General features: G+C 32.5%; 2 protein-coding genes and 1 long non-coding RNA gene across 4 annotated transcripts in view; 1 reads left to right on the forward strand and 2 right to left on the reverse strand.

The window, feature by feature from the left end:
- Positions 1-1,816: 1,816 nt before the first annotated feature.
- Positions 1,817-3,173, reverse strand: LOC127734751 (uncharacterized). The gene is made up of 2 exons (XR_007997741.1): positions 2,957-3,173; positions 1,817-2,143 (listed from the first exon to the last, which is right to left on the reverse strand). It is a non-coding gene; the product is annotated as an uncharacterized LOC127734751 (long non-coding RNA).
- A 1,521-nt stretch (positions 3,174-4,694) lies between these two features.
- Positions 4,695-24,840, reverse strand: part of LOC127734712 (non-structural maintenance of chromosomes element 1 homolog) — a 61,895-nt gene continuing 41,749 nt past the window's right edge. For both annotated transcript variants that reach the window (XM_052244735.1, XM_052244726.1), the window contains exons 4-8: positions 22,785-22,862; positions 22,152-22,304; positions 19,575-19,691; positions 5,682-5,820; positions 4,695-5,080 (exon numbers count right to left, since the gene is read on the reverse strand). In XM_052244735.1, coding sequence (XP_052100695.1) covers positions 5,025-5,080; positions 5,682-5,820; positions 19,575-19,691; positions 22,152-22,304; positions 22,785-22,862 — 543 coding nt within the window. In that variant the 3' untranslated portion in view covers positions 4,695-5,024. The remainder of the gene's footprint in view (positions 5,081-5,681; positions 5,821-19,574; positions 19,692-22,151; positions 22,305-22,784; positions 22,863-24,840) is intronic.
- Positions 10,901-11,670, forward strand: LOC127734732 (ATP-dependent helicase wrn-1-like). Its single transcript, XM_052244746.1, has one exon. The coding sequence runs from the start codon at positions 11,064-11,066 to the stop codon at positions 11,649-11,651; it is 588 nt and encodes a 195-aa protein (XP_052100706.1). The 5' UTR covers positions 10,901-11,063; the 3' UTR covers positions 11,652-11,670.

A 24,840-nucleotide genomic window follows, 5' to 3' on the forward strand; every position in this document is an offset into this window, starting at 1 on the left:
TTAACAGGATTGGCGCTTTTCCACATAACAGAAAAATGCTTATTTTAGTCATTTTACGTACATCAGTAATTACTTGCACAATCCATATCAAACTGATCATACTTGATAAAGATTTTAACGTTCAACTCTTCAATGCATAATAAATGATTTATTCTATTCAACTTGTCTTCGAAATGACATTAAGGCAGCTGGGGTGTCTAAATGTTCAACGATAGATATTTCTTAAACTAATGTAAAAGACTTCCGAGTCAATGTACTTTCAAATTTGAAAATAACTAGAGGCTCTAAAGAGCCTGTGTCGCTCACCTTGGTCTATGTGCATATTAAACAAAGGACACAGATGGATTCATGACAAAATTGTGTTTTGGTGATGGTGATGTGTTTGTAGATCTTACTTTACTGAACATTCTTGCTCCTTACTATTATCTCTATCTATAATGAACTTGGCCCGGTAGTGACAGTGGAAAATATTTTGTAAAAATTTACAAAAATTTACAAAATTTATGAAAATTGTAAAAAATTGACTATAAAGGGCAATAACTCCTTAAGGGGTCAATTGACAATTTTGGTCATGTTGACTTATTTGTAGATCTAACTTTGCTGTACATTATTGCTGTTTACAGTTTATCTCTATCTATAATAATATTCAAGATAATAACCAAAAGCTGCAAAATTTTCTTAAAATTACCAATTCAGGGGCAGCAACCCAACAACGTGTTGCCTGATTGGTCTGAAAATTTCAGGGCAGATAGATCCTGACCTAATGAACAATTTTATCCTCAACAGATTTGCTCTAAATGCTTTGGTTTCAGAGATATGAGCCAAAAACTGCATTTTACCCTATGTACTATTTTTTAGCCATGTCGGCCATCTTGGTTCGCGGGCGGGGTCATTGGACACATTTTTTAAACTAGATACCCTAATGATGATTGTGGACAAGTTTGGTTAAATTTGTCAAAGTAGTTTCAGAGGAAGAGATTTTTGTAAAAGATTACAAAAATTTACGAAAAATGGTTAAAAATTGACTATAACGGGCAATAACTCCTTAAGGGGTCAACTGACCATTTTGGTCAAGTTGACTTATTTGTAGATCTTACTTTGCTGAACATTATTGCTGTTTACAGTTTATCTCTATCTATAATAATATTCAAGATAATAACCAAAAACGGCAAAATTTCCTTAAAATTACCAATTCAGGGGCAGCAACCCAACAACGGGTTGTCCGATTCATCTGAAAATTTCAGGGCAGATAGATCTTGACCTGATAAACAATTTTACCCCATGTCAGATTTGCTCTAAATGCTTTGGTTTCAGAGATATAAGCCAAAATCTACATTTCACCCCTATGTTCTATTTTTAGCCATGGCGGCCATCTTGGTTGGTTGGCCAGTTTACCGGACACATTTTTAAACTAGATACCCCAATGATAATTGTGGCCAAGTTTGGTCAAATTTGGCCCTGTAGTTTCAGAGAAGATTTTTGTAAAAGTTAACGACGACAGATGACGACGGACGCCAAGTGATGAGAAAAGCTCACTTGGCCCTGTGTGCCAGGTGAGCTAAAAACTGGGGGTCACATAACTAGTTTTCCTGTGTGCCAGGTGAGCTAAAAACTGGGGGTCACATAACTAGTTTTTTCATTAAAATAAATTGAAATTAGCAAAATCACAGTTATTTTATATGGGTTATAACAATAGAATTGGCCTTATTTTCTTGAAAAATAAAAAAACAAGAGTGGACACACTGAAATGTCTCGCCTGTTTTAGTGTTCATAATTGAATTTATGTTGAAAGTAAAAAAAATAAGTTTATATAAGCTTTACATTAAATTAACATTTTAATGATGAATGAACATGAAGTCAAGGTGAGATAAACCCTATCAGACAAACATGTAGGCCGTACAATCATTCCATACACCAAATTTATTTAACATATATTGCCTAAAGTATCTTAGAAACAAACCTCATTGAGGAAACTGAACTTTGACCAATGAACCATAAAATGAGGTCAAGGTAAGATGACACCTGTCAGACAGACATATACACATAACATTCATTCCATACAGAAAATTTTATGAACTTATCACTTATCTGCCAGTTGGAAATGTGAACCTTACGATCATTCTATACACCAAATATAGAAGACCTATTGGTGATAGAATTTGAGATATGGACTTTATCATGAAAACTAAATCTTGTTTACTGATCCATTAAATGATGTCAAGGTCAAATGAAATATGTCTGACAGATATGTGAACCATGCAAGGTACGCACATGCCAAATAAAGTTCAAATTTTAGTCTTTTTTAGTTACCTTGACCTTAGGCTTAAATATAGGTCTGTAATGCTTTTACATTCATGTTGAGTAACATGTTTTTAGAAAAAACAGCATCATAAAATCACATGGGATACACTTTTGGCTAATAAATCACAGGCAAATATAGCAACATTTGAGTAAATAAAATCGCATTATACAAATTTTTTTTTTGAAACATTAAGTCAAATGACTACTAAAAGCAAACTTTGAAATTTCTTATGAAATAATTTTTCATCTAGATTTAAGGTTCATCAGAAGGGATTGACAAATATGGCCATTTTTTTTTATTTCCTCTTGAGTACAGACAAACCTGTGCACAAGGAAAAGTTTTAAGGCATTGCAGAAACTGGATAAATATTTGTTAATTCCTTGAGATGAACCTGAAAGACCCCCCCACCCCCCCCCCCCCAAAAAAAAAAAAAAAAACTAAAATTATCTTCAATCTTTGATCAAAATATTGTAAAAAAGTCATATTTTCATATTATCTATTTATGTTGCTATGATAAAATATTTTTTATTTATCTCAATACTTATCTTATTTCATATGTATCAAAAATCAGTAAATGTGATTCTGTTGTGCAAACAAAATTTCAAAAGTTCTTCAATCTGTACATATTCAGCCAATTAATCTTTATGAAGGGACTGGAGTGAACTGTATTCTATGTTAAACATTCATGCATGAGTGACCTTATTTTAACATTTTCACACCTTCCAATGTTTTTGTTAATCACGGTTTAGTAATGATCCCTTAAAAGTTTTTATTATTTATTATCATTATTAATGTTATTTGAAGATTTTTATAAAATAATCTATTTCAATGTAAGTAATCAGCAGTTAAATAATAAAATACATTCCATACACCAAATATAGTTGACCTATGACTTATAGCATCTGAGAAGAAGACCAAACAACAGAAACTTAACATTGACCAATGAACCATGAAAATAAGCTCAAGGTCAGATGAAACCTGTCAGACAGACGTGCACACCTTACAATCATTCCATACACCACATATAGTTGACCTATAACTTATAGTATCTGAGAAGAGGACCAAACAAGAGCAACTTAACATTGACCAATGAACCATGAAAATGAGGTCAAGGACAAATGACACCTGCCAGACAGACATGTACACCTTACAATCATTCCATACACCAAATATAGTTGACCTATTGCTTAAAGTATGAGAAAAACAGACCAAACACAAAAACTTAACATTGACCAATGAACCATGAAAATGAGGTCAAGGACAAATGACACCTGCCAGTCAGACATGTACACCTTACAATCATTCCATACACCAAATATAGTTGACCTATTGCTTAAAGTATTAGAAAAACAGACCAAACACAAAAACTTAACATTGACCAATGAACCATGAAAATAGGTCAAGGACAAATGACACCTGCCAGACAGACATGTACACCTTACAATCATTCCATACACCAAATATAGTTGACCAATGGCTTATAGTATTAGAAAAACAGACCAAAACACAAAAACTTAACATTGACCAATGAACCGTGAAAATGAGGTCAAGGTCAGATGAAACCTGCCAGACTGACATGTATCCCTTATAATCATTCCATACACCACATATAGCTGACCTACTGCTTGTAGTATCTGAGAAACGGACCTAATCACGTAACTTTAACCTTGATCACTGATCCATGAAATGAGGCTGAGGTCAGGTGAACCCTGTCTGATGGACATGTAGACGTTGCAAGGAACCCATATACCAAATATAGTTATCCTATTACTCATAATAAGTGAGAAATTTACATAACAAAAAAACTAAACTTTTTTTTCAAGCAGTCGCTGAACCATGAAAATAAGGTCAAGGACATTGGACATATGACAGACGGAAAGTTCGTAACATAAGGTATCTGCATACAAAGTATGAAGCATCCAGGTCTTCTACCTTCTGAAATATAAAGCTTTATACAAATAGTTTACGCCGCCGCCGCTGGATATAATACCTATGTCTCACTTTCTGCGACTTTCGTCGCAGGCGAGACAAAAACACAAATTTTACTATCAAATAGACTATTTTCATATTACCGACTTTTGACTCCGGATTATATAATTTGTCGACTGGTTACCTTGGACATCATGGTACCAAGTCAGGTAAGAGCAAGCTAAAGAAGTAAAACCAAGCTTTCAATCGGTACAATTTTGGGGGAAAATTACCTGGTTAATATTTTTTTTCACTACAAAATCATCGGAAAACAGTAAACTTTCCCCCCAAATTACACCGATTATATGTTTGATTTTACTTATTTTGGCTGCTCTTACTTGACCGAGTACCATGATGTCCAAGGTAACCAGTCGACAAATTATATAATCCATAGTCAAAAGTCCGTAATATGAAAATAGTCTATTCAATATAATTATCTGCTCTAGATATTAAAAGCATTTTTTTTTTAAAATATTTGAAATCCACTTGACAACACTTAATTTCTTTATAGTTTAATCTTTAAGTTTTTAGAAAAAAAGTTCTTAAACTTTTAGATGTTTTTGTTGTATATTATATGAAACTTGGTAAAATATTTTTAAACCAAAATGAATTTTTGCAACATGATCAGAAGGGATGCTCAGAAAAAGACCCCCAATCTACCTTAATATACAATCCATTATATACAGAACAACTTCACATTTATCAAATCTAAAAACAATCTGACTAGTAATTGAAATCAGTAAAACATAAAACATCAAGTTCGGGTTTTTCTCTTCCGACTCTCTTGTTGTGTTGACGGCATTTCCACATCTGAAATAAACATATTTCCCTGATTAATTCAGATATCTTTGACATTTGTAAGCAGATTTTAAAATGTTAACATTAGTTAATGTCACTATTTAGAACTTAAGTGCACAGTATTGTTCAAACGTAAAGTTTTTCAAAACCTAGATATACCCAACTTCCATTAATATGGTAACTAGGTAAAATTCTCCTGTTTGTGTTTAAAAGTGATTTTGTTGAATATATTTTCAAGAATCTAATATTATTTTCTTTAATTTTGTGCTGTGATCACATTATTGATTTTTAATTCAATATGTAATAAATATATAAATCTTAGGGTTATTTTTCATGTATTGCTATCTTGCTAAAACTATTTAAATTTTAATCAATTGAATAGGTCAATCAATAAAAGAAAAAATATCATATTTATTAATTAAAACAGTATAAAATAAATTATAAAACAACTATACATTTATGCAAAATGATGAGATCTCATTACGCAAATGTTATTTCTACTGTCACACAAATCAATGTTAATTAATAAGGAGGAATTAATTTGTTTTAACTTTTGCTTTGTTTGGTATTTTGGAAGTGAATCAATTGATGCAAGAATTTAAAAATCTTTTACCTGTAGATCTGTTAGGTATTTCATGTGCCCAATTAACACCACATTCTTTATTTGGACATCGTGGGTTCTCTTTGTTTTGGAAGAATCTGGTTGCACAGTGGAAGTGCAACTTGGTATTACAGCTGTCACATGACTGGCCCTAAAATAAATAAACAGAAGTGTAACTTATTACAGTTATCACATGACTGGTCCTTAAATAAATAAACAGAAGTGTAACTTATTACAGTTGTCACATGACTGGTCCTAAATAAATAAACAGAAGTGTAACTTATTACAGTTGTCACATGACTGGTCCTAAATAAATCAACAGAAGTGTAACTTATTACAGTTGTCACATGACTGGTCCTAAATAAATACACAGAAGTGTAACTTATTACAGTTATCACATGACTGGTCCTAAATAAATACACACAAGTATAACTTATTACAGTTGTCACATGACTGGTCCTAAATAAATACACAGAAGTGTAAATTATTACAGTTGTCACATGACTGGTCCTAAATAAATACACAGAAGTGTAACTTATTACAGTTATCACATGACTGGTCCTATATAAATACACACAAGTATAACTTATTACAGTTGTCACATGACTGGTCCTAAATAAATACACAGAAGTGTAAATTATTACAGTTGTCACATGACTGGTCTGAAATAAATACACAGAAGTGTAAATTACTACAGTTGTCACATGACTGGTCCTAAAATAAATAAACATGACTGGCTCTAAAATAGTTGAATAGAAAGACATTTAACACAGATATAAGTATAAGTATACTCTCAGATCTGTTTGTTGTGTCTTTAGTGATTTGTTGTGGTTTGCATTGATCTGATGAGTTTTAAAAAGTCCCTTTTCAACTGATTTTTATAGTTTGTTTTTATGTTGTGCTGTTATAGGGAGGGTTGGGCACTGGCAAACTTGTTTAACATTGCCACATTCTATGTGTACCTGTCCCAAGTCAGGAGCTTGTAATTCAGTGTTTGTCAATTGTTACTGTATATTATATTTGGTTTTTGGTTTATTGTTTTGTACATGAATCAATTTGTTTGTTTTCTCATTTGAATTGTTTTACATTTGTCATTTCGGAGCCTTTAATTGCTTGCTATACAGTATGGGTTTTGCTCCTTGTTGAAGGCCATACGGTGAGCTGTAGTTGCTTACTTCTACATCAATTGGGATCTGATGGAGAGTTTTCCTATCAGCAATCATAAAACATCTTCTTTATTTCAAATATTTGCTGCAAAATCAAAAACAGTATTCTAATGGACAGCTATATTACTGTATGTATACTAGATGGCTATCACCAACTTTTAAAAATAAAAGTGATGAGAGACATTTTAATTACTTCCTATCCTTGCAACATGAATAGAGAATTAGGTTTAACATTCTTTTTGAAAAGATATATATATATGCATTATTTAAAAGAGCGCTCCATATGATCTAACATAATTCAATCTTCATGAGCATGTCAAACTTCCCAAGTGATTGAATGACAGAGTAGTGATGCCGTATAATCTGTTTTAAATTGATTCAACACCATATCAAATAACAATAGTCTACCTTAAAATACTTCTTTATAACAAAATACCAACTCAGCTTTTTTCCTAAATTGATATTAGAGATTTAAGTATGAGGAACAGGACGATAAAACATAATGCAGGATGCACGTGTCACGGTGTGCACAATGTATTTTATTGCTCAGTCAGCATGGTTCATAAAACTACATGATCTTATTGCTACAATTACAAATATTTCTTATTTATTTTAACTTTTACTATACATTTATTTTCACCTTACATATTTGTTCAATCATATACAAAAGTTGAACAATAAAAAAAGAATATTTAATGGCTTATTTACATTTTATTTGTATTTAAATGTTGATTTACTATGAAGACAAGCTAATAAATCACAAGTTTAACAAACAGTATATTATAAATACAGACATCTTTGTTGTTTTTGTGCTTAGTACCGATCTGATGAGTCAAGACCTATTCAACAGATTTTTACCTCTTTGTTCTTATGTTGTGCTGTTAAAGGTTAGGGGTGAACATGCAAAGTTTTTGCTTCAATCAGGCCCAAAAATTTTTTCTTTCCAAAAAGTTTTCATTTTTTTTATCCCTGGGCCTCTCATATGTTACAGTATGAACTCTGCTCATTGTTAAAGGCTTTATGATGACCTGTAGTTGTTAACATCCTTGTAATCTGGTCTTTGATGGAAAGTTGTCTCATTGGAAATCATATACTTTTAACAAATTAGTCTGCAAATTTAGATAAATCTTTTCTTGATTTCTAGTGTAGCTAGATGACAATTTTTATTGGGCAATCCATCAATCAAATGTGCTTTTACTGGACGTCTACAGATTTTTGCTCCTAATTTGATAATTAAATTAAAAAAAAAAACAAAGAGTGCTGGACCAGATAAATTTTTGCCAAACTTTTGGCAATGTCCTTAAAAATGGTTAAACACTAATAAATATAGAAAACATATTTCTGCTGCATACAAAGGTTAGTATAACTTTAAGCATGCAGTGGTAGTAAGGCTTCAATAAATGGAATAGTCTATACTATAGTATTTAATGCCATTAAACACCTAATTTATATTATAATTATTATGTTGGCAGTGTTGTATAATAAAGATGTTTATAACACATGAGAAATCAGTTAGGGGGTGACATGTTATCCCCCTGTACAGTGGCGGATCCAGAACTTTTTGTAAGGGGGGCCCACTGACTGACCTAAGAGGGGGCCCGCTCCAGTCATGCTTCAGTGATTCCCTATATAATCAACTAAATTTTTCCCACAAAAGGGGGGCCCAGGCCCCCCTGGATCCGCCTATGCTGTTGGAGCTACTTATATAATTAATGCAATGCCTCTATCTTACAAAAATGTATTAAGACGTTATTCCCACACCTTATGGTGTCTAGATGCAGGGCCCCCTTTTCCATAGTCCTGGATCTGCATCTGACCAGGCAAAGATGTACATGTATGCCTTATCAAATAAAATAAAATTTATTTGCAGGAACATACATTTAAACTTCAGTATATCAACACATACACATGACTAACAGTAACAAAGCAGTAATATGAAACTTAGATATACATGAGCAAAGTTAAAAAAAACTGCAGTAGCAAGTGAACATAGCCATGGTAGCACATAAATTTGTCTCATTTCACCGAGAACAGATTGTATCGGTCATATTGCCAGTATTTTATAGTCGTTTTGGCCATAATGCTACATTGTAGTTCTTCATACTTTGTATAAAGATATATACTACATGTTGTATTAAAGAAGCACCAGAGTCCAAGGGAAATGTTGTTAATTACAAATGTACATGTACAATGTACTAATAATCTATCTCAAAACAAATATACATGCATATAAGAATAAGAAGATGTCGTACATGTACAAGACTTGAAGTAAAATTGCCAACTCAACTCTCCACCAGACAACAAATGACAAAGTTTACAACTATAGGTCACCATCTGACCTTCAACAATGAGCAAAATCATACAACATAATCAGCTTTACATGGCTCAGAAACGTGCAGGAAACTTAATTTTTAAATTAGATTGTTATTTGTCATGTTTGTGTTAAACAATGAAAAAATAAAAAAAAAATATGAAAAAGTGCAGTCTAAAAGACCTTGTAGGATGGCCAAACAGATACATTGGCAGAAACATCTCAAAATCGAGAAAATATGCCATGCATTCATTGAAATCTCAGCTATATTCATTTCTGTATTGGACTTTACAACAATAAGAATTATTTCATTGGATTTCAATCTTTAATCAAACGCAGTGAAATGGAGAAAGGGTATTTGTACAGTGTACATTTAAATTATAGAAGTTATCATAGAAATATGTCTTTTTGGAGACTGCCCACCTACATTTTTTTTTTGCATTTTAGGATCATCTTCCCCAGAGTGATGATCAAATCAAAGAGGGGTTGATAGATGTCATTTTTGCATCTCCAGGAACATTGGTTGGTGATCCCTATTGGAGAACTTGTTTAAAGAAGTTGAACATTAAGTTGGTTGTAATTGATGAGTTTCACACAATAGCAATTTGGTAAGTGGATACAATGTTTATTCCCCATGTTCATTTCTATTCGCACATTTACAGGACGTATTATGGTATACCGTTGTCTATATAAAAAAGAATAGTTGTAGGATTGCCAATGAGACAATTCTCCACAAGTGACCAAATGACACAGAAATAAACAACTATAGGTCACCGTACGGCCTTCAACAATGAGCAAAGCCCATACCGCATAGTCAGCTATCAAAGGCCCCGAAATGACAATGTAAAACAATTCAAACGAGAAAACAAAAGGCCTAATTTATGCATAAAAAATGAACGAAAAACAAATACAAATGTATGTAACACATAAACAAATGACAACTACTGAATTACAGGCTCCTGACTTGGGACAGGCACTATACAGAATGTGGCAGGGTTAATTAAACATGTAAGCGGGATCCCAACCCTCCCCTAACCTGTGACTGTCTGTCAATCGTCAACCTGTCAGACAGTAACTCAAAAACTATTCAACTAATTTGCATGAAACTTTGATGAATTGTTTCTATATATTGATGTGTACTCCCTTCCCATTTTTATGAATTTAGATTTTCAAAAATATAGAAGTAAAAAATTAAGACCACTGGTACAGAACTGTATAGCTTTCAAGAATGAGATAACCTAATACTAAAAAGTAAGCTCTTTTAAGACCACTACTTGCAAAATGACGAACCATTACAATGTAATTATAAGAATGTATGAAAAATAAAACCTTAAACAAATGTGATAGACAGCAACCAACAACAACCACTGAATGATAGGCTGTTACATAACAATATGGACAAGCACATACATGTATTTAATTTTGTTTTGCCATAAGAATTTTAAAACAATCTAGGCAAGAGGTGCTGATATTTACCTTTTATAAAAGTTTTTATAGAAGTACTTATTTCTATTTTTCTTTCAGGGGCCAATATGAAGGAGACAGAAAAAAGGCTTTTCGAAAATGGTTTTCAAATGTAGGTGAACTAAGATCCCTCTTTTCCGATGCTACAGTATTGGCTTTAAGTGCAACTTGCACTGTAAGCTTTAGGAAAAAAGTCATGAAAATATTGCAGCTAGCGGAGGACACAACAGAAATTAATTTATCACCAAACAAGTCTAATATTAAACTAGTACATGTATCTTCCAAAATTAAAAAATTAAATTGAAATGGGAATGACATGGTTAGTAGATGCATTAGAGGAAAAAAAGTCAGGATTTCCCACGTACACTTTTGTATTGTTCATCGATAAATGACACTTCCAAACTTTATAAATACATTGTAACAGAATTGCCACATTGTGCCAAGTATATTGAGATGTTCCATTCTGAAACTCCAGATGTTAACAAAAACATCATAATTAATGCATTGAAGGAGGAAAGTAGTGTTTTGAGATTTATTTTGTCAACCAGTGCCCTGGGAATGGGTTTAGATGTAAAAAAGTGTAGTGGAGTGGTATTATTTGGACCTCCAAATAATCTGGTAGATTTGCTGCAAGAAATAGGGCGAGTGGGGAGGGATGGAAATCCATCAGTTGCCATTATCCTATACAATGGATACCACTTGCAGAAGTTGAAACCGGAAGTTAAGGCAATTCTTAAAGCTAAAGATTGTAGGAGAAAGGATCTGATGTGTAATTTCCTCAGAAATTCAGACTTGGATGATTTGATGAAGAAAGAAAGCAGGAAACATTCATGCTGTGACTTGTGTACTAAGTCTTGTAATTGTGAATCCTGTGATATGTTACCTCTTGAGAAGTTATTTCTGTCAGAACAAGTTGTTGAGGAGCTCGAGGAGCAAGAAGATTCTGCTGTTTCAGATAGCGATACTGAAGACTACAATTTGTCGGCCTATGAATACTTCGAAGATCTTGATATGGCTTTATTAGAAATACAAGATGATTAAAACAGTTGATATTTATTTATTTAATTTTGCAGTATCTGGTTTCTGTAACTTATTCAACTTTAGACTCTTCAAATTTTTTTGACTTTTAACCCCCTTACAAATGCTGTATTGCCACTCTAGATCTGGGTTCATGTCATGCCTGCAGCTGTCAATGTGACTAAAAAGAGATGTAGCGTATAAAAACAAATGAGACAGTAACTGATTGACACACATCATAAGATATTTACTTGTTTTCATCTTAAAAATAAAGAGATGCGGTATGATTGCCAATCAGACAACTACCCTCCAGACTTTTCAATAACTTGATATAAGCAATTGTAGTACAACGAGAAAAACCCATGCCTTTAGTCAGCTACAAAAGGCCCCGACCAGAAAAATATGAAAAAATTCAAAAGAGAAAACCATGTCTGCCATGTCTGTCAGATATGGTTGTAGATTCGCCTAATCTTGACCTCATTTCATGAAACAAGCATATATTCGGGGTCAAGTCTGTATCTCGATTACTATAAACATGATAAACAAACAGAAAAATATATTTGGTGTGGAATTATTGTAAGATGTACATGTTATATAAAAAAGAAGATGTGGAATGATAGCCATTGAGCATGATTAGACAACTCTCCACAAGGGACCAAATGACACAGAAAGTAACAACTATAGGTCACTGTACAGCCTTCAACAATGAGCAAAGCTGATACCGCATAGTCAGCTATAAAAGGCCCTGAAATGACAAATGTAAAACAATTCAAACAAGAAAACTAACGGCCTAATTTATGTACAAAAAATGAACGAAAAACAAATATGTAACACATAAACAAACGACAACCACTGAATTACCTAAGGCTCCTGATTTAGGACAGGCGCATACATACAGAATGTGGCGGGGTTAAACATGTTAGCAGGATCCTAACCTGGGACAGTGGTGTAACAGTACAACACAGGAACGAACTATAAAAATCACTCTGGTTGGTTTCTGACCTTGACTTTTCATGGTTTATTGATCAACAAGTCAACTATCTTTGGTGTATAGAATTATTGCTATTGATGTATGTCCTTTTGTGCTAAGTTTTGGCATGGTTCATATGACATGTATGACTTTGACCTTTTTGTTCATTGTTCTTGATGATGTTATATTTGTTCTATATAGCAAACTCATTGTATTTAACTTGGTGTAACCAACAGTATACATATAGAGGATGATTATTTTTGCTCAAAATGAACATTGATAGGTTGATTGATTATTGATTTCTTCACTTGGGTTTCAGTGGCAAATATTTCATGCATATTCAAGACAATAACACGAAGTGGGACTATATCTTACTTACAACTTTGTTCAAGACCAATGTGTTCATCAAGAAAACAGTCAAATATAGACTTAATACCACATCTTCTTTTTTATACGACCACAAAATAATTTTGCGGTTGTATATTGGTATGACGTTGGCGTCGTCGTCCGAAGACACATTGGTTTTCGCACTCTTACTTTAGTTTAAGTAAATGGATCTCCATGAAATTTTACCATAAGGTTCAATACCACAAAAGTAAGGTGGGGATTGATTTTGGGGGTTATGGTACCAACAGTTCAGGAATTAGGGGCCAAAAATAAGCATTTTTGTAACTTCCAGACATTACTTGTGTGTTAATGTATGGATCTCTCTGACATTGTACCACAAGGTTCCATATCACAAAGGGAAGGCTGGGATTGATTTTGGGGGTAATTGCCTCAAAATTTTAGTAATTAAGGGCCAAAAAAACAAGTATTTTTCTAGTTTCATGACAATAACTTGTGGGTAAGTGTATGGATCTTTCTGAAATTGTACTACAAGGTTCCATATCACAAAGGGAAAGCTAGGTTTGAGTTTGGGGATAATTTCCCTAAATGTTTAGGAATTTTGAACCAAAAAGGGGCCAAAAACAAGCATTTTTCTAGTTTCCAGTCAATAACTTGTGTTTGAATAGGTAAATTAAAAATTTATAAGTTCTTAGACCACATTTATTCTGTGTCAGAAACCTATGCTGTGTCAAATATTTAATCACAATCCAAATTCAGTGCTGTATCAAGCTTGACTGTTGTGTCCATACTTGCCCCAACTGTTCAGGGTTCGACCTCTGCAGTCGTATCAAGCTGGGCCCAGCAGAGCATTTTATTATATTAAGTTACTGTGTTTAATTTGACTAAGATAGAAATTGAACCAAATAATGTGCACTAATAACTTCATCACTCAGGAAAGCACATTTAACCAACACCACCTTGTATAAGTTTTATCAACAGCTCTTTACATGTACATATAGGGTAAATATCTGCATGCTGGTCGCCTTGTGAACAAATCTGTAAAAGTTTGGTTTTTATCTCATTGTTGTTTTGTACAAACGTGCTTGATGTTTTCATAAAGTCATTTCGGGTCTTTGTACAGCTTGCTATAGGTTTTACTCAAAGTCAGAGGTGGAACTGTGAACTTTAATACAGAAAAATAAGTTGGTCCCTTTTGAATAGTTGTCTCATTAGAAATCATGCCACATTTTTATAAACATGTTTTTGTAGGTAGTTATGCTGCCTAATCAAAATGACCATGATATTCTGCAACTAAACTGAAAGTATTTCATTACTTTGTTTGTTGGGTTGATGTCTCATTGACTTATGACACTTTAATATCAGCAACAAACTACTAAAAAAGTACCAGCTAATTAAGGTTATGACTTAAGAGAAAATTAAACCTGCACATTTTATTCACAATAATTTAATTCCAAGCAATATTTTTCAAATTTGTGGATTTGAAGGCGATGGAAGGGGACTGTTGGTTGATGGCACGGCGATGAATCAATGTACGAAGTCCTATAAATGCACTGTCAAATGGGTTTTTGTCTTTTTTTAGCTCCTTGCACTTAATTGTTATTATTCTTGAAGTTTTATATGTTACATGTAGTACATTTTCTTGTAGTAGGTCTTTTGCAATTTTCTGAACATCAGCTTGGTATGACCGTATATGGTGGAACCCCTTCTTTCCTGTTAAATTGGTAATGTTATCAAAATGGCTTGCAAAATTAACTAGGTGAGGATACTCTTTAGAGTGTTGAAGGATACTTTCCTTTGTCTGATGTCCTGAACATGTTACTTTTGTATCCTTGTTCAACATCTCTCAAGTATTCATCTAAGCTTATATTATTGTTTGTTCCACCTTGCAGATTAACAAATCTATTAGCAATTAATCTTTCTGATTGGTCAGGTGGTAAGACACCCGAAGTTAGTCACTTAGTTCTTCTTGAATTTTTAATGCATCTTTCTTTAATTTGATTGACTGTTGGACTTTTCTAAAACATTTAATACAGACGCCATTGTCATTGTCTACTTCGGCGTTTACTTCAAAACCAGTAACAACACTAGAAATTATTGCGATTCTCTCTGAGTTCTGCTGAAGTTTCAGTTTGAACAGTTTTTTTTTCAACACGTTCTCCCGTTGAGGAGATTTCTATCTGGATGAAAGAAAAACCGCATAAAACACAAATGTTTGTTCATACTGATATTTTCCTTGGGGTGCATACTTCACTTGATGCCATTTTAACCACGGAAGGCAATAATACAAACTATTATTACAGTTGTATGTTACGAAACGTTTTTCGCATGGGGGCTGCCATTTTTGTTTATATACATTCGGAAGACCTCTAGACGCTACTAAGACTCCTATGCCAGTCCAATACCCTAACACTTTGTAGCACCTTCGCTGATTGGCTACAGCAAATTTGACCCTAGACATGACCCTCAAGTGGCTGTTGTTAAATCTCCCACGCGCGACATATAAACAACGAGGAGCAAGTGCGGAGATTTAATTTTAATTAGATTGATGTTTGAAATATTAATCAGGAAGCATGATACATGTATAATTTAAAAATGCTCCACTGTACAGCTTACATATATATAAACCAAGTATTAAGATGTTACAGTTTGTACAGTAGTTAATGAGACAATGTGACAGATGTTTTACAAGGATGCATTACATTTTAAAGTTACACATAGAGGCCTACCAGTATATTCTTTCCTTCAGAATGAGGATATGAATTAGAGGCTCCAAAAGAATACTATTGGTGTTGAATGGAAACTGTTTGGGCCAAAATCTTGTCTTGTTGACCAGTTTTGATGGAACAAGTTTCTGTAAATCCATTATTGTTTTCAAGATAATAAGCAAAAATGAAAAATATGGGTACAGTCCATTGACTATTTCATTCAAATAAACATATTTGTAGATCTTTTATTGCTGATTATTTTTTGCTGTTCAAAGTTTCAATTCAGTGAGCATGTTCAAAATAGAACTAAATCTTTTATTGAATCAAGCAATTATTTGGCATGCCAAAATCAACAGTGTATCCCCACTTCCTGTTTGACACTGAATTGAATTATTGAATTTAGGTCATTAATGCCACTTTTAGCCCTATTGGCTATATCTTGGTGGCCAGATTTCACAAGGAAGGCCGAGTGCCTGGAGAGAATCACCAAACTTTCGCTAGGAAAATGTTTGACACTGAACATTGAACCTCAACTATCAACAATGTCTCATTGTTTCTGGTGACTTTATCAAACAACACATTAATTGTATACGTAGTCTGCATACAAAGTATACAGTTTGCCTCTGCATTATTTTGAAAACTTCTGGTAAAACTAACATTTGGAAACATGCCTGGAAACAAATTTCCAAGCCATATAAAATAAAAAATTTCCAAAAAGTTGGAAATTCAGATGAACAAGACCTAAATTTTGTGTAGCTTCTGCAAAAATGGGAAAAAATCTTTGGACAATTTCTCCTATAGGGGTGGATTGATGATTCATGCCATATTGACTCATTTGCAGATTTAGTGCTCATCATTTTTGTTATTAATCATGTTAATAGGTTCTCTCTATCTACTATAGTTTATGTAAATAGCACAAAATGAATAAAAATCTTCTAAGGGCTACAACTCTTATAAGGAGTCGACTGGAAATTTTAGCCATGGTGATGTATTTGTAGATCTTGTCATGCAGATTATTTTTGTTATTTACAATTTCTCTTTATCTTTTATAGTTCAAGATAAAAGCCAAAAACATACAATAAAATAAGTAAAAATTGTCACTGAAGGACAATATTCAAGACTTATATAAATTTGTAAATCTTGTCTTTCTGATCATTTTTGCTGTTTAAAGTTTCTCTTTGTCTATTATATGTTTCAAGATAGTAGGCAAACATGCAAAGATTGCTTAAAGATGTATTTTAAGTGCAATAGCTCCAAATTGAGTTTTGTCTGACAATTTTGATAAATATGAACAGAAGGTTATTTTGACATTCTCAACTTTTTTGCTGGAGATCAATGATTTAAAAAAAAAATTAATTAATTCAACCCATTTATTCACAATGCAAAACAGTTATAATGGGCAAAGTCATGCCATGTAAGGTAATGTAGGACAAAGATAAAATCAAGGCCTTTCTTTTACTTTAGGGGACTTTACACATTGTTAAAATAAACTGCTTCGCTGAGCACAGCTGGATATGCCCGCAGAGGTCCAACCCTGAACAGTTGGGGCAAAAATGGACACAATATTCAAGCTTGATACAGGTCTGAATTTGGATTGTAATTAAATATTTGACATATTATAGGTTTCTGAATAAATGTAGTCAAAGAACTTGAAATTGGTTAAATGAATTGAATTTATATTCAATTAAAGATTTCTTGCTGTTGTGCAATACACTATGCTGTTGTGCAATACTTAGTAAATCTGTTGTCAGACTATAAACAAATAAAATTTATAAAATTCTAAAGGGAGCTTACATCAATAGATATCATCAATTCACCAAAGTTTCATAAGAATTGCTGAAAGCATTTTTGAGTTATTGTCTGAAAACTGGAAAATCCCCCTTTTTTTAATGAATAAAACCCCATAACTCGGAAACGTAAAATCTAAAATTTATAAAAAACGAAAGGGAGCTCACGTCAATAGATATAAACAATTCACCAAAGTTTTATGCAAATTGGTTAAAGCGTTTTTGAGTTAATGTCCGACATGTTGACGACGGACAGACAACGGCATACCATAATACGTCCCGTAAACGGGCGTATAAAAATGAGTATAATTGCTATACATAGAGGTTGTGGGTCTTTTAAAGTAAAAGAATGCATTAAAGCACTACTTTACTTTAGGGGACTCATATATATATTCTGTGAATTCATTTATTTTCGTGGATAGAGAAAAAAAGACATTTCGCGGGATATGTAAATTCTTGGATCGCTGTTTCAAAAAATATAAAAAATGTTTCAGATACGTAAATTTGTGGATATCTGTATGAATAATAAAAAATAAAAGATAGAATTTCATAGAAAACGTTTTGAATTGTTAAAATCCTTGCTTGGTCATTCTGGGTTAAAATGTTTATTTAAAACTTCGATTGCAAGCGTGGACAAAGGCAACTAATTATTTGTTTGTTTAACAATTTATAACTTCTTGCCGAAAGTTTTTCACAGTCCTTTGATGTACAACTGATTGAAAGTTATTTTCCCTAATTACGACATAATAAGGAGTCATTAGAAAATGATCAAAAGTAAAAAACACACGATGTTAGCAGCCTAACTTCATAAAATAAAGCATGCTACAATATTTACTCATCACACGGTTTTCTTATATAAACTTTGGGGAACATGTAAAAGGATATCTTTTTCTAGATTTTAAGTTGTATGTTGGAACTAATTATTTCATTTAATTTTTATGAACTATTTTGAAATTATGTCTTAAAAGATTATAATAATTGGGTTACAAGTGTACATCACAATGTGTTCATGTGCAAGTAAGTTATTTATTCTAATAAAATGTCGTTTCTGTCTAGAATACACTTTAAAGGTGTGAAATTTAATGTTCCTGTCAAAAACAATATTACCTAAGGGCAATATATATATGTCCTGTACTTAATCCTATTGATTTTAAATCACCTTTAAACTGAATTATGACACGGTAATTAACAAATTGCAGTTATATCCCATATTAACAAATTGCAGTTATATACCATTAACTATTTTAACCAAATTTAAAAAAGTAAATTCTCACTCATATTCTACAGATTTTGTTATTTATTTAATCAAAATACTTTTATATCTTATTTCAAGAACATGTTTTATGTTACCATGTCTATCGCAAGTCAACACTATACTAGAATTGCACAACATAACCGGAAATAAACACCCCACTGAATAAACATTTTTCTGGATTATTTTTCGTTGAATTCTTAAATTCGTGGTTTGCTGTGACCCACGAAAATTGGTAACCACTAATAATAATGAATCCACAGCAAATATATCATAGAGTTTATTAGTAATTGTTCCTTTAAATCAGACTGTTTATAGGTTGTGGTTCCCCTAAAGTAAAAGAAGGCATTATAGCTCTACTTTACTTTAGGGGACCCATATATTTATATATATATATATATCATACAGTTTTATAGCAATTGTTTCTTTAGATATGTTAAGATATGTAAAGAAAAGAATGCTAAACTGTGTAACCAAACAATTTCATTAAACAAATCTATAATTTTTTTTTACATAAAAAAGATGAAAAATATCTTTTATGGACACAGTCTCCTAAAGTTAAATCTAGGAATGTAAAGATGCCGAAATTCAAGTGTAGTTTAACTACTATAAGGGGGTGTTGGAATCTAGACCACCCGTGAGGGTCTCACACCGTCGGTATTTTAACTAATCATAGGGTTACAATATATAGATTAAATTTGAATTTCTTAATGTTATTCATTTATTTTCAAAAACTTTTAAGCTTAATCAAACTGTAATTCAAATGTTCTAAAATGAAGCTGATAAAATCAAAGAGACCATTCAAGAGAGGCAACTCCGAAATACAAAATTAGTATCATAATCAGAAAAAAAAGTGTGAAGTATGTCTGTTTAATAAATACATACCTTCACACATAATCTTTTACAAACATTACATTTGTCTGTAATATTAGAGTATACTTCTAATATATACTGTTCTAACTCTAATAAGGCTCTAGTTGCTAGGGATACACGACCTCTACTCTATAAATGTACAAAAAAAATATTTGAAATACATTTAACAAGAATTTCTTCTAACTGTACCATTTCCATCTATTTTGTTGTTGTAGGGTACACAAAAAAAATTGTAAGCAAGGACTTCCAATGCATTTCATGTAAAAAATGCAATCTGTTTTTGTTTGTCTATTTTTTCGACATTGCAGATTTCACTGTCTTATTGGTTGCAATACCTTTAAATGAAAAAAAAAAAAAAATTAAAGGTGAATGTGATATTACTCAAAAAGCCTGATCGCATGTTTGTCTTCCCATCAGGAACATCATCAGTTATTGTCTTTATTTATAAATATTTGCTTTGTCTCCTTTAAAAACATAATTGTCCGAATATCTTTTCAGTTTAATTGGATTATTAAGTTTCTGTTTCATTAACATAAACCACACATATATCCTTGTTCAAGAACTGAATATTCATATGGATATCACTCATTATGATATATACAATATAAAAATAAAAAAATAAAAAATAAAATAATAATAAAATGCTCCGCTGGGTGCAGCTTGATACGACAGCAGAGGTCGAACCCTGAACAGTTGGGGCAAGTATGGACACAACATTCAAGCTTGATACAGCACTGAATTTGGATTGTGATTAAATATTTGACACAGCATAGGTTTCTGACACAGAATGAATGTGGTCTAAGAACTTAAAATTTTTTAATTTACCTATTCAAACCATATCATTATTATTTGCCTTTATATATAAATCAGAAATAACCCATTTATACAATGGAAAATTTTAAAGAAAAAAAAAATCTCTCCCCTAAATTTTTTGAACCCCCTTATGATTCATCACCCCCAAACTCAATCCCAGCCTTCCCTTTGTGGTATGGTACCTTGCAGTACAATTTCAGAGAGATCCATACACTTGAACACAAGTTATTGTCTGGAAACTAGAAAAATGCTTGTTTTTTGGCCCTAAATTCCTAAACGTTTGGGGCAATTACCCCAAAACTCAAACCCAGCTTTCCTCTTGTGATATGGAACCTTGCAGTACAATTTCATAAAGATCCATACACTTACACACAAGTTATTGTATGGAAACTAGAAAAATGCTTGTTTTTTTTCCCTTTTTGGCCCCTAATTCCAAAAATTTTGAGGCAATTACCCCCAAAATCAATCCCAGCCTTCCCTTTGTGGTATGGTACCTTGCAGTACAATTTCAGAGAGATCCATACATATCCATACATTTGAACACAAGTAATTGTCTGGAAACTAGAAAAATACTTTTTTTGGCCTCTTTTAAGGCCCCTTATTCCTAAACGTTTTGGGCAATTACCCCCAAACTCAATTCCAGCTTTCCCTTTGTGATATGGAACCTTGTAGTTCAATTTCAGAAAGATCCATACACTTACACACAAGTTATTATCATGAAACTAGAAAAATGCTTGTTTTTTGCCCCTTTTTTGGCCCCTAATTCCTAAAATTTTGAGGCAATTACCCCCAAAATCAATCCCAGCATTCCCTTTGTGATATGGAACCTTGTGGTACAATGTCAGAGAGATCCATACACTAACACACAAGTAATGTCTGGAAGTTACAAAAATGCTTATTTTTGGCCCCTAATTCCTTAACTGTTGGTAACATAACCCCCAAAATCAATTCCAACCTTCCTTTTGTGGTATTGAACCTTATGGTAAAGTTTCATGCAGATCCATTCACTTAAACTAAAGTTAGCGTGCGAAAACCAATGTGTCTTCGGACGACGACGACGTCATACCAATATACAACCAAATAAAAAAAAATTTAATTTTTGCGGTCGTATAATACCTCGCCACAAGAAACCTCATTAATTTAGGTTTTGTTCTCATTTACCTGGTGCCTATTAATGCTTTTTATATTAAAAAGACAACCCACTTTTTGTACTAAGTTTCGTCACGACCTGATAGAAAAACTTGGTTAATTTTAATCAAAACCAATCAGGCATGATCTGAAAGTGCCCTGGTTAGCCAAAGCACACTGTAGTAAAGTTTGAATGTGGCGAAATTGAAATTGACTGTGCAAAAATGGTGAACACTGAGTGTCCTTAATCTCTATAGTTAATTGTTAAATCTCTATAGTTAATTGTTTGTATGTTTAGTTTTCAGTCTTGTTTTTATAATAAGCATTGTTGATTCTGTGCCTTAGGGCCCTAGTTCCATAAAAAATAACTTAAGCAGATCAAAATGGAAATGTTGTCAGTAATACATGTATATACATGTTCCAGCCATTATTAAATCTCGGCATGGATAGGACAAACAATGCTGAATGTAATTATATATTAATATCAATACTGTTTTCAACATTTGTGATAACTGTAAAAAAATTGAAAGTTTGTACTTCCATGCAAGAAATGAACATAATTTTTTTGGAAAATTGCCTATTTTTCTATGTGAAAGTCTGAGTAAAGCATGCTGAAAAGCTATATACATTGTAAGGGTCAATAATTACAATTTTAATCCATTTCTGAGCTTCAAGTCTCTCTAATAAATTCTGAGCATCTTGTTTACTCAATTTCTTGTTTACTTTCTCTAATTTATCTACACTGTTTATAGCTGATGTTGAACCTATCTCACCATTATCTGAATCTATAATGCTTTCAATCTGAAAATTAAAAAAAAACAAGTAGTTTTTCAGCGGTCTTCTTTATGGATTTCTATAAATCATACTTAAAAAAGAAAGTTCTTCAATACTACAACATCTGTATTAACAGTGTCAGTCAATCAACATTATAAGACTGAATTTATTAACAGTGTCAGTCAATCAACATTATAAGATTGAAATTGTAAATAAGACTATAAAAATACAACAATATCCTGGTTATGGCAAGGAAAATATATATCTATTGGATTTATGAATTTTTAAAACAACGGCAGCCTACTTCGGTATCCATCCTGATTACTCTTCCAACTGTTTCCCCCAGGAGTTGTTAATTCGCTTGACTCATTTATCTTGTAAACAAGGTTAAAATTATGAAAATAAAAAGAAATTCTCAGAAAGACTTGAAAAGGCTTAATTCATACCTCGTCCTGAAATATCAAATAAACCGTAGTATTTTATATATGACAATTACCATCAACTTACCAGCCTTTTGAAGAATTCCATTTCTGGTTGTGTATAGTCTGAAGCTAACTTAGTTATACTTGTATCTGAGGTACAAACCTACAATGATATTTCCAAAAAGAGTTTGAATATTCATGTACAATGGTTCAAACTTTGGAATGGAATTTCCATAGCATTTCTTTACAATTAATTCACATTGAAGGTGTAATACCACCAAATCATAGTACGTCACATCCAGTTGCAAATGAAAATAGGTTGAAAAAAAAATATTCCCTTGAATTTGACAGTTGTAGGTAATTGATCCTACATTTCATTGCAGTAAAACACAATCTAATTAAAATTAAATCTCCGCACTTGCTCCTCGTTGTTTATATGTCGCGCGACATATAAACAACGAGGAGCAAGTGCGGAGATTTAATTTTAATTAGATTGAGTAAAACATTTCTAGGTCATAAACATATATCTTGGGTATTTCAAAGCACCATTATATTTTTATTTGAGGTTTCTATAGAATATTTTGGAAACTTGAGGTTACATGGTTACTAAAGCTTGTAGACAGGTTAAAAAAGGGGGAAAATTTGATTGGTTAACTTCCAGTGATGGTTATTTTCTTACATGCAATGAAATGTTATGTGAAATTTTTTCTATAGTACTGGACAGGATAAAACTTTACTCAGGCCAAGTATTTCTTTATTTGAAACAAAGATAAATTCTTTTTGAAAAGTGCAAATTTAACAAAGACTAATAGGGGAAAATCAATGGTGGTATTACACCTGAAATGCTTATAATTCAGTTTCAAAGAAGGTGATAAAAGATTAAGCATATGACCTTGTACACAAAGGCTTGTCCTTCCAATAGAAGATTGGGTGTAAGCATATCAAGCCATTTCATGCATATACTAACATCACTAATGAAAAATAAAAATATGTCAAATCATAAAAAGTCATCTCAATTTTCTCATATCACTAAGGTTTTAAGACCTACACTTCAGTACTAAGTGCTTTGGTACTAAATCTGCTGAGTCAATATCACGTACTTACCAAACAGTAAGTCAATATCCTGTACTTACCAAACAGTAAATCAATATCACATACTTACCAAACAGTAAGTCAATATCCTGTACTTACCAAACAGTAAATCAATATCCCGTACTTACCAAACAGTAAGTCAATATCCTGTACTTACCAAACAGTAAGTCAATATCCTGTACTTACCAAACAGTAAATCAATATCCCGTACTTACCAAACAGTAAATCAATATCCCGTACTTACCAAACAGTAAATCAATATCCTGTACTTACCAAACAGTAAATCAATATCCCGTACTTACCAAACAGTAAATCAATATCACATACTTACCAAACAGTAAGTCAATATCCTGTACTTACCAAACAGTAAATCAATATCCCGTACTTACCAAACAGTAAATCAATATCCTGTACTTACCAAACAGTAAATCAATATCCCGTACTTACCAAACAGTAAGTCAATATCACGTATTTACCAAACAGTAAATCAATATCCTGTACTTACCAAACAGTAAATCAATATCCCGTACTTACCAAACAGTAAATCAATATCCTGTACTTACCAAACAGTAAATCAATATCCCGTACTTACCAAACAGTAAGTCAATATCACGTATTTACCAAACAGTAAGTCAATATCCTGTACTTACCAAACAGTAAATCAATATCCCGTACTTACCAAACAGTAAATCAATATCCTGTACTTACCAAACAGTAAATCAATATCATGTACTTACCAAACAGTAAGTCAATATCACGTATTTACCAAACAGTAAATCAATATCCCGTACTTACCAAACAGTAAATCAATATCACGTATTTACCAAACAGTAAATCAATATCATGTACTTACCAAACAGTAAATCAATATCATGTACTTACCAAACAGTAAATCAATATCATGTACTTACCAAACATTAAATCAATATCCTGTACTTACCAAACAGTAAATCAATATCACATACTTACCAAACAGTAAGTCAATATCCTGTACTTACCAAACAGTAAATCAATATCCCGTACTTACCAAACAGTAAGTCAATATCATG

Source organism: Mytilus californianus, unplaced genomic scaffold, assembly GCF_021869535.1.
Source record: "Mytilus californianus isolate M0D057914Y unplaced genomic scaffold, xbMytCali1.0.p SCAF_1, whole genome shotgun sequence".
Taxonomy (NCBI): domain Eukaryota; kingdom Metazoa; phylum Mollusca; class Bivalvia; order Mytilida; family Mytilidae; genus Mytilus; species Mytilus californianus.

Coding starts and splice junctions, on each gene's coding strand:
- LOC127734732 (XM_052244746.1), top strand. CDS start 11,064: ATGTTCCATTCTGAAACTCCAGATGTTAACAAAAACATCATAATTAAT.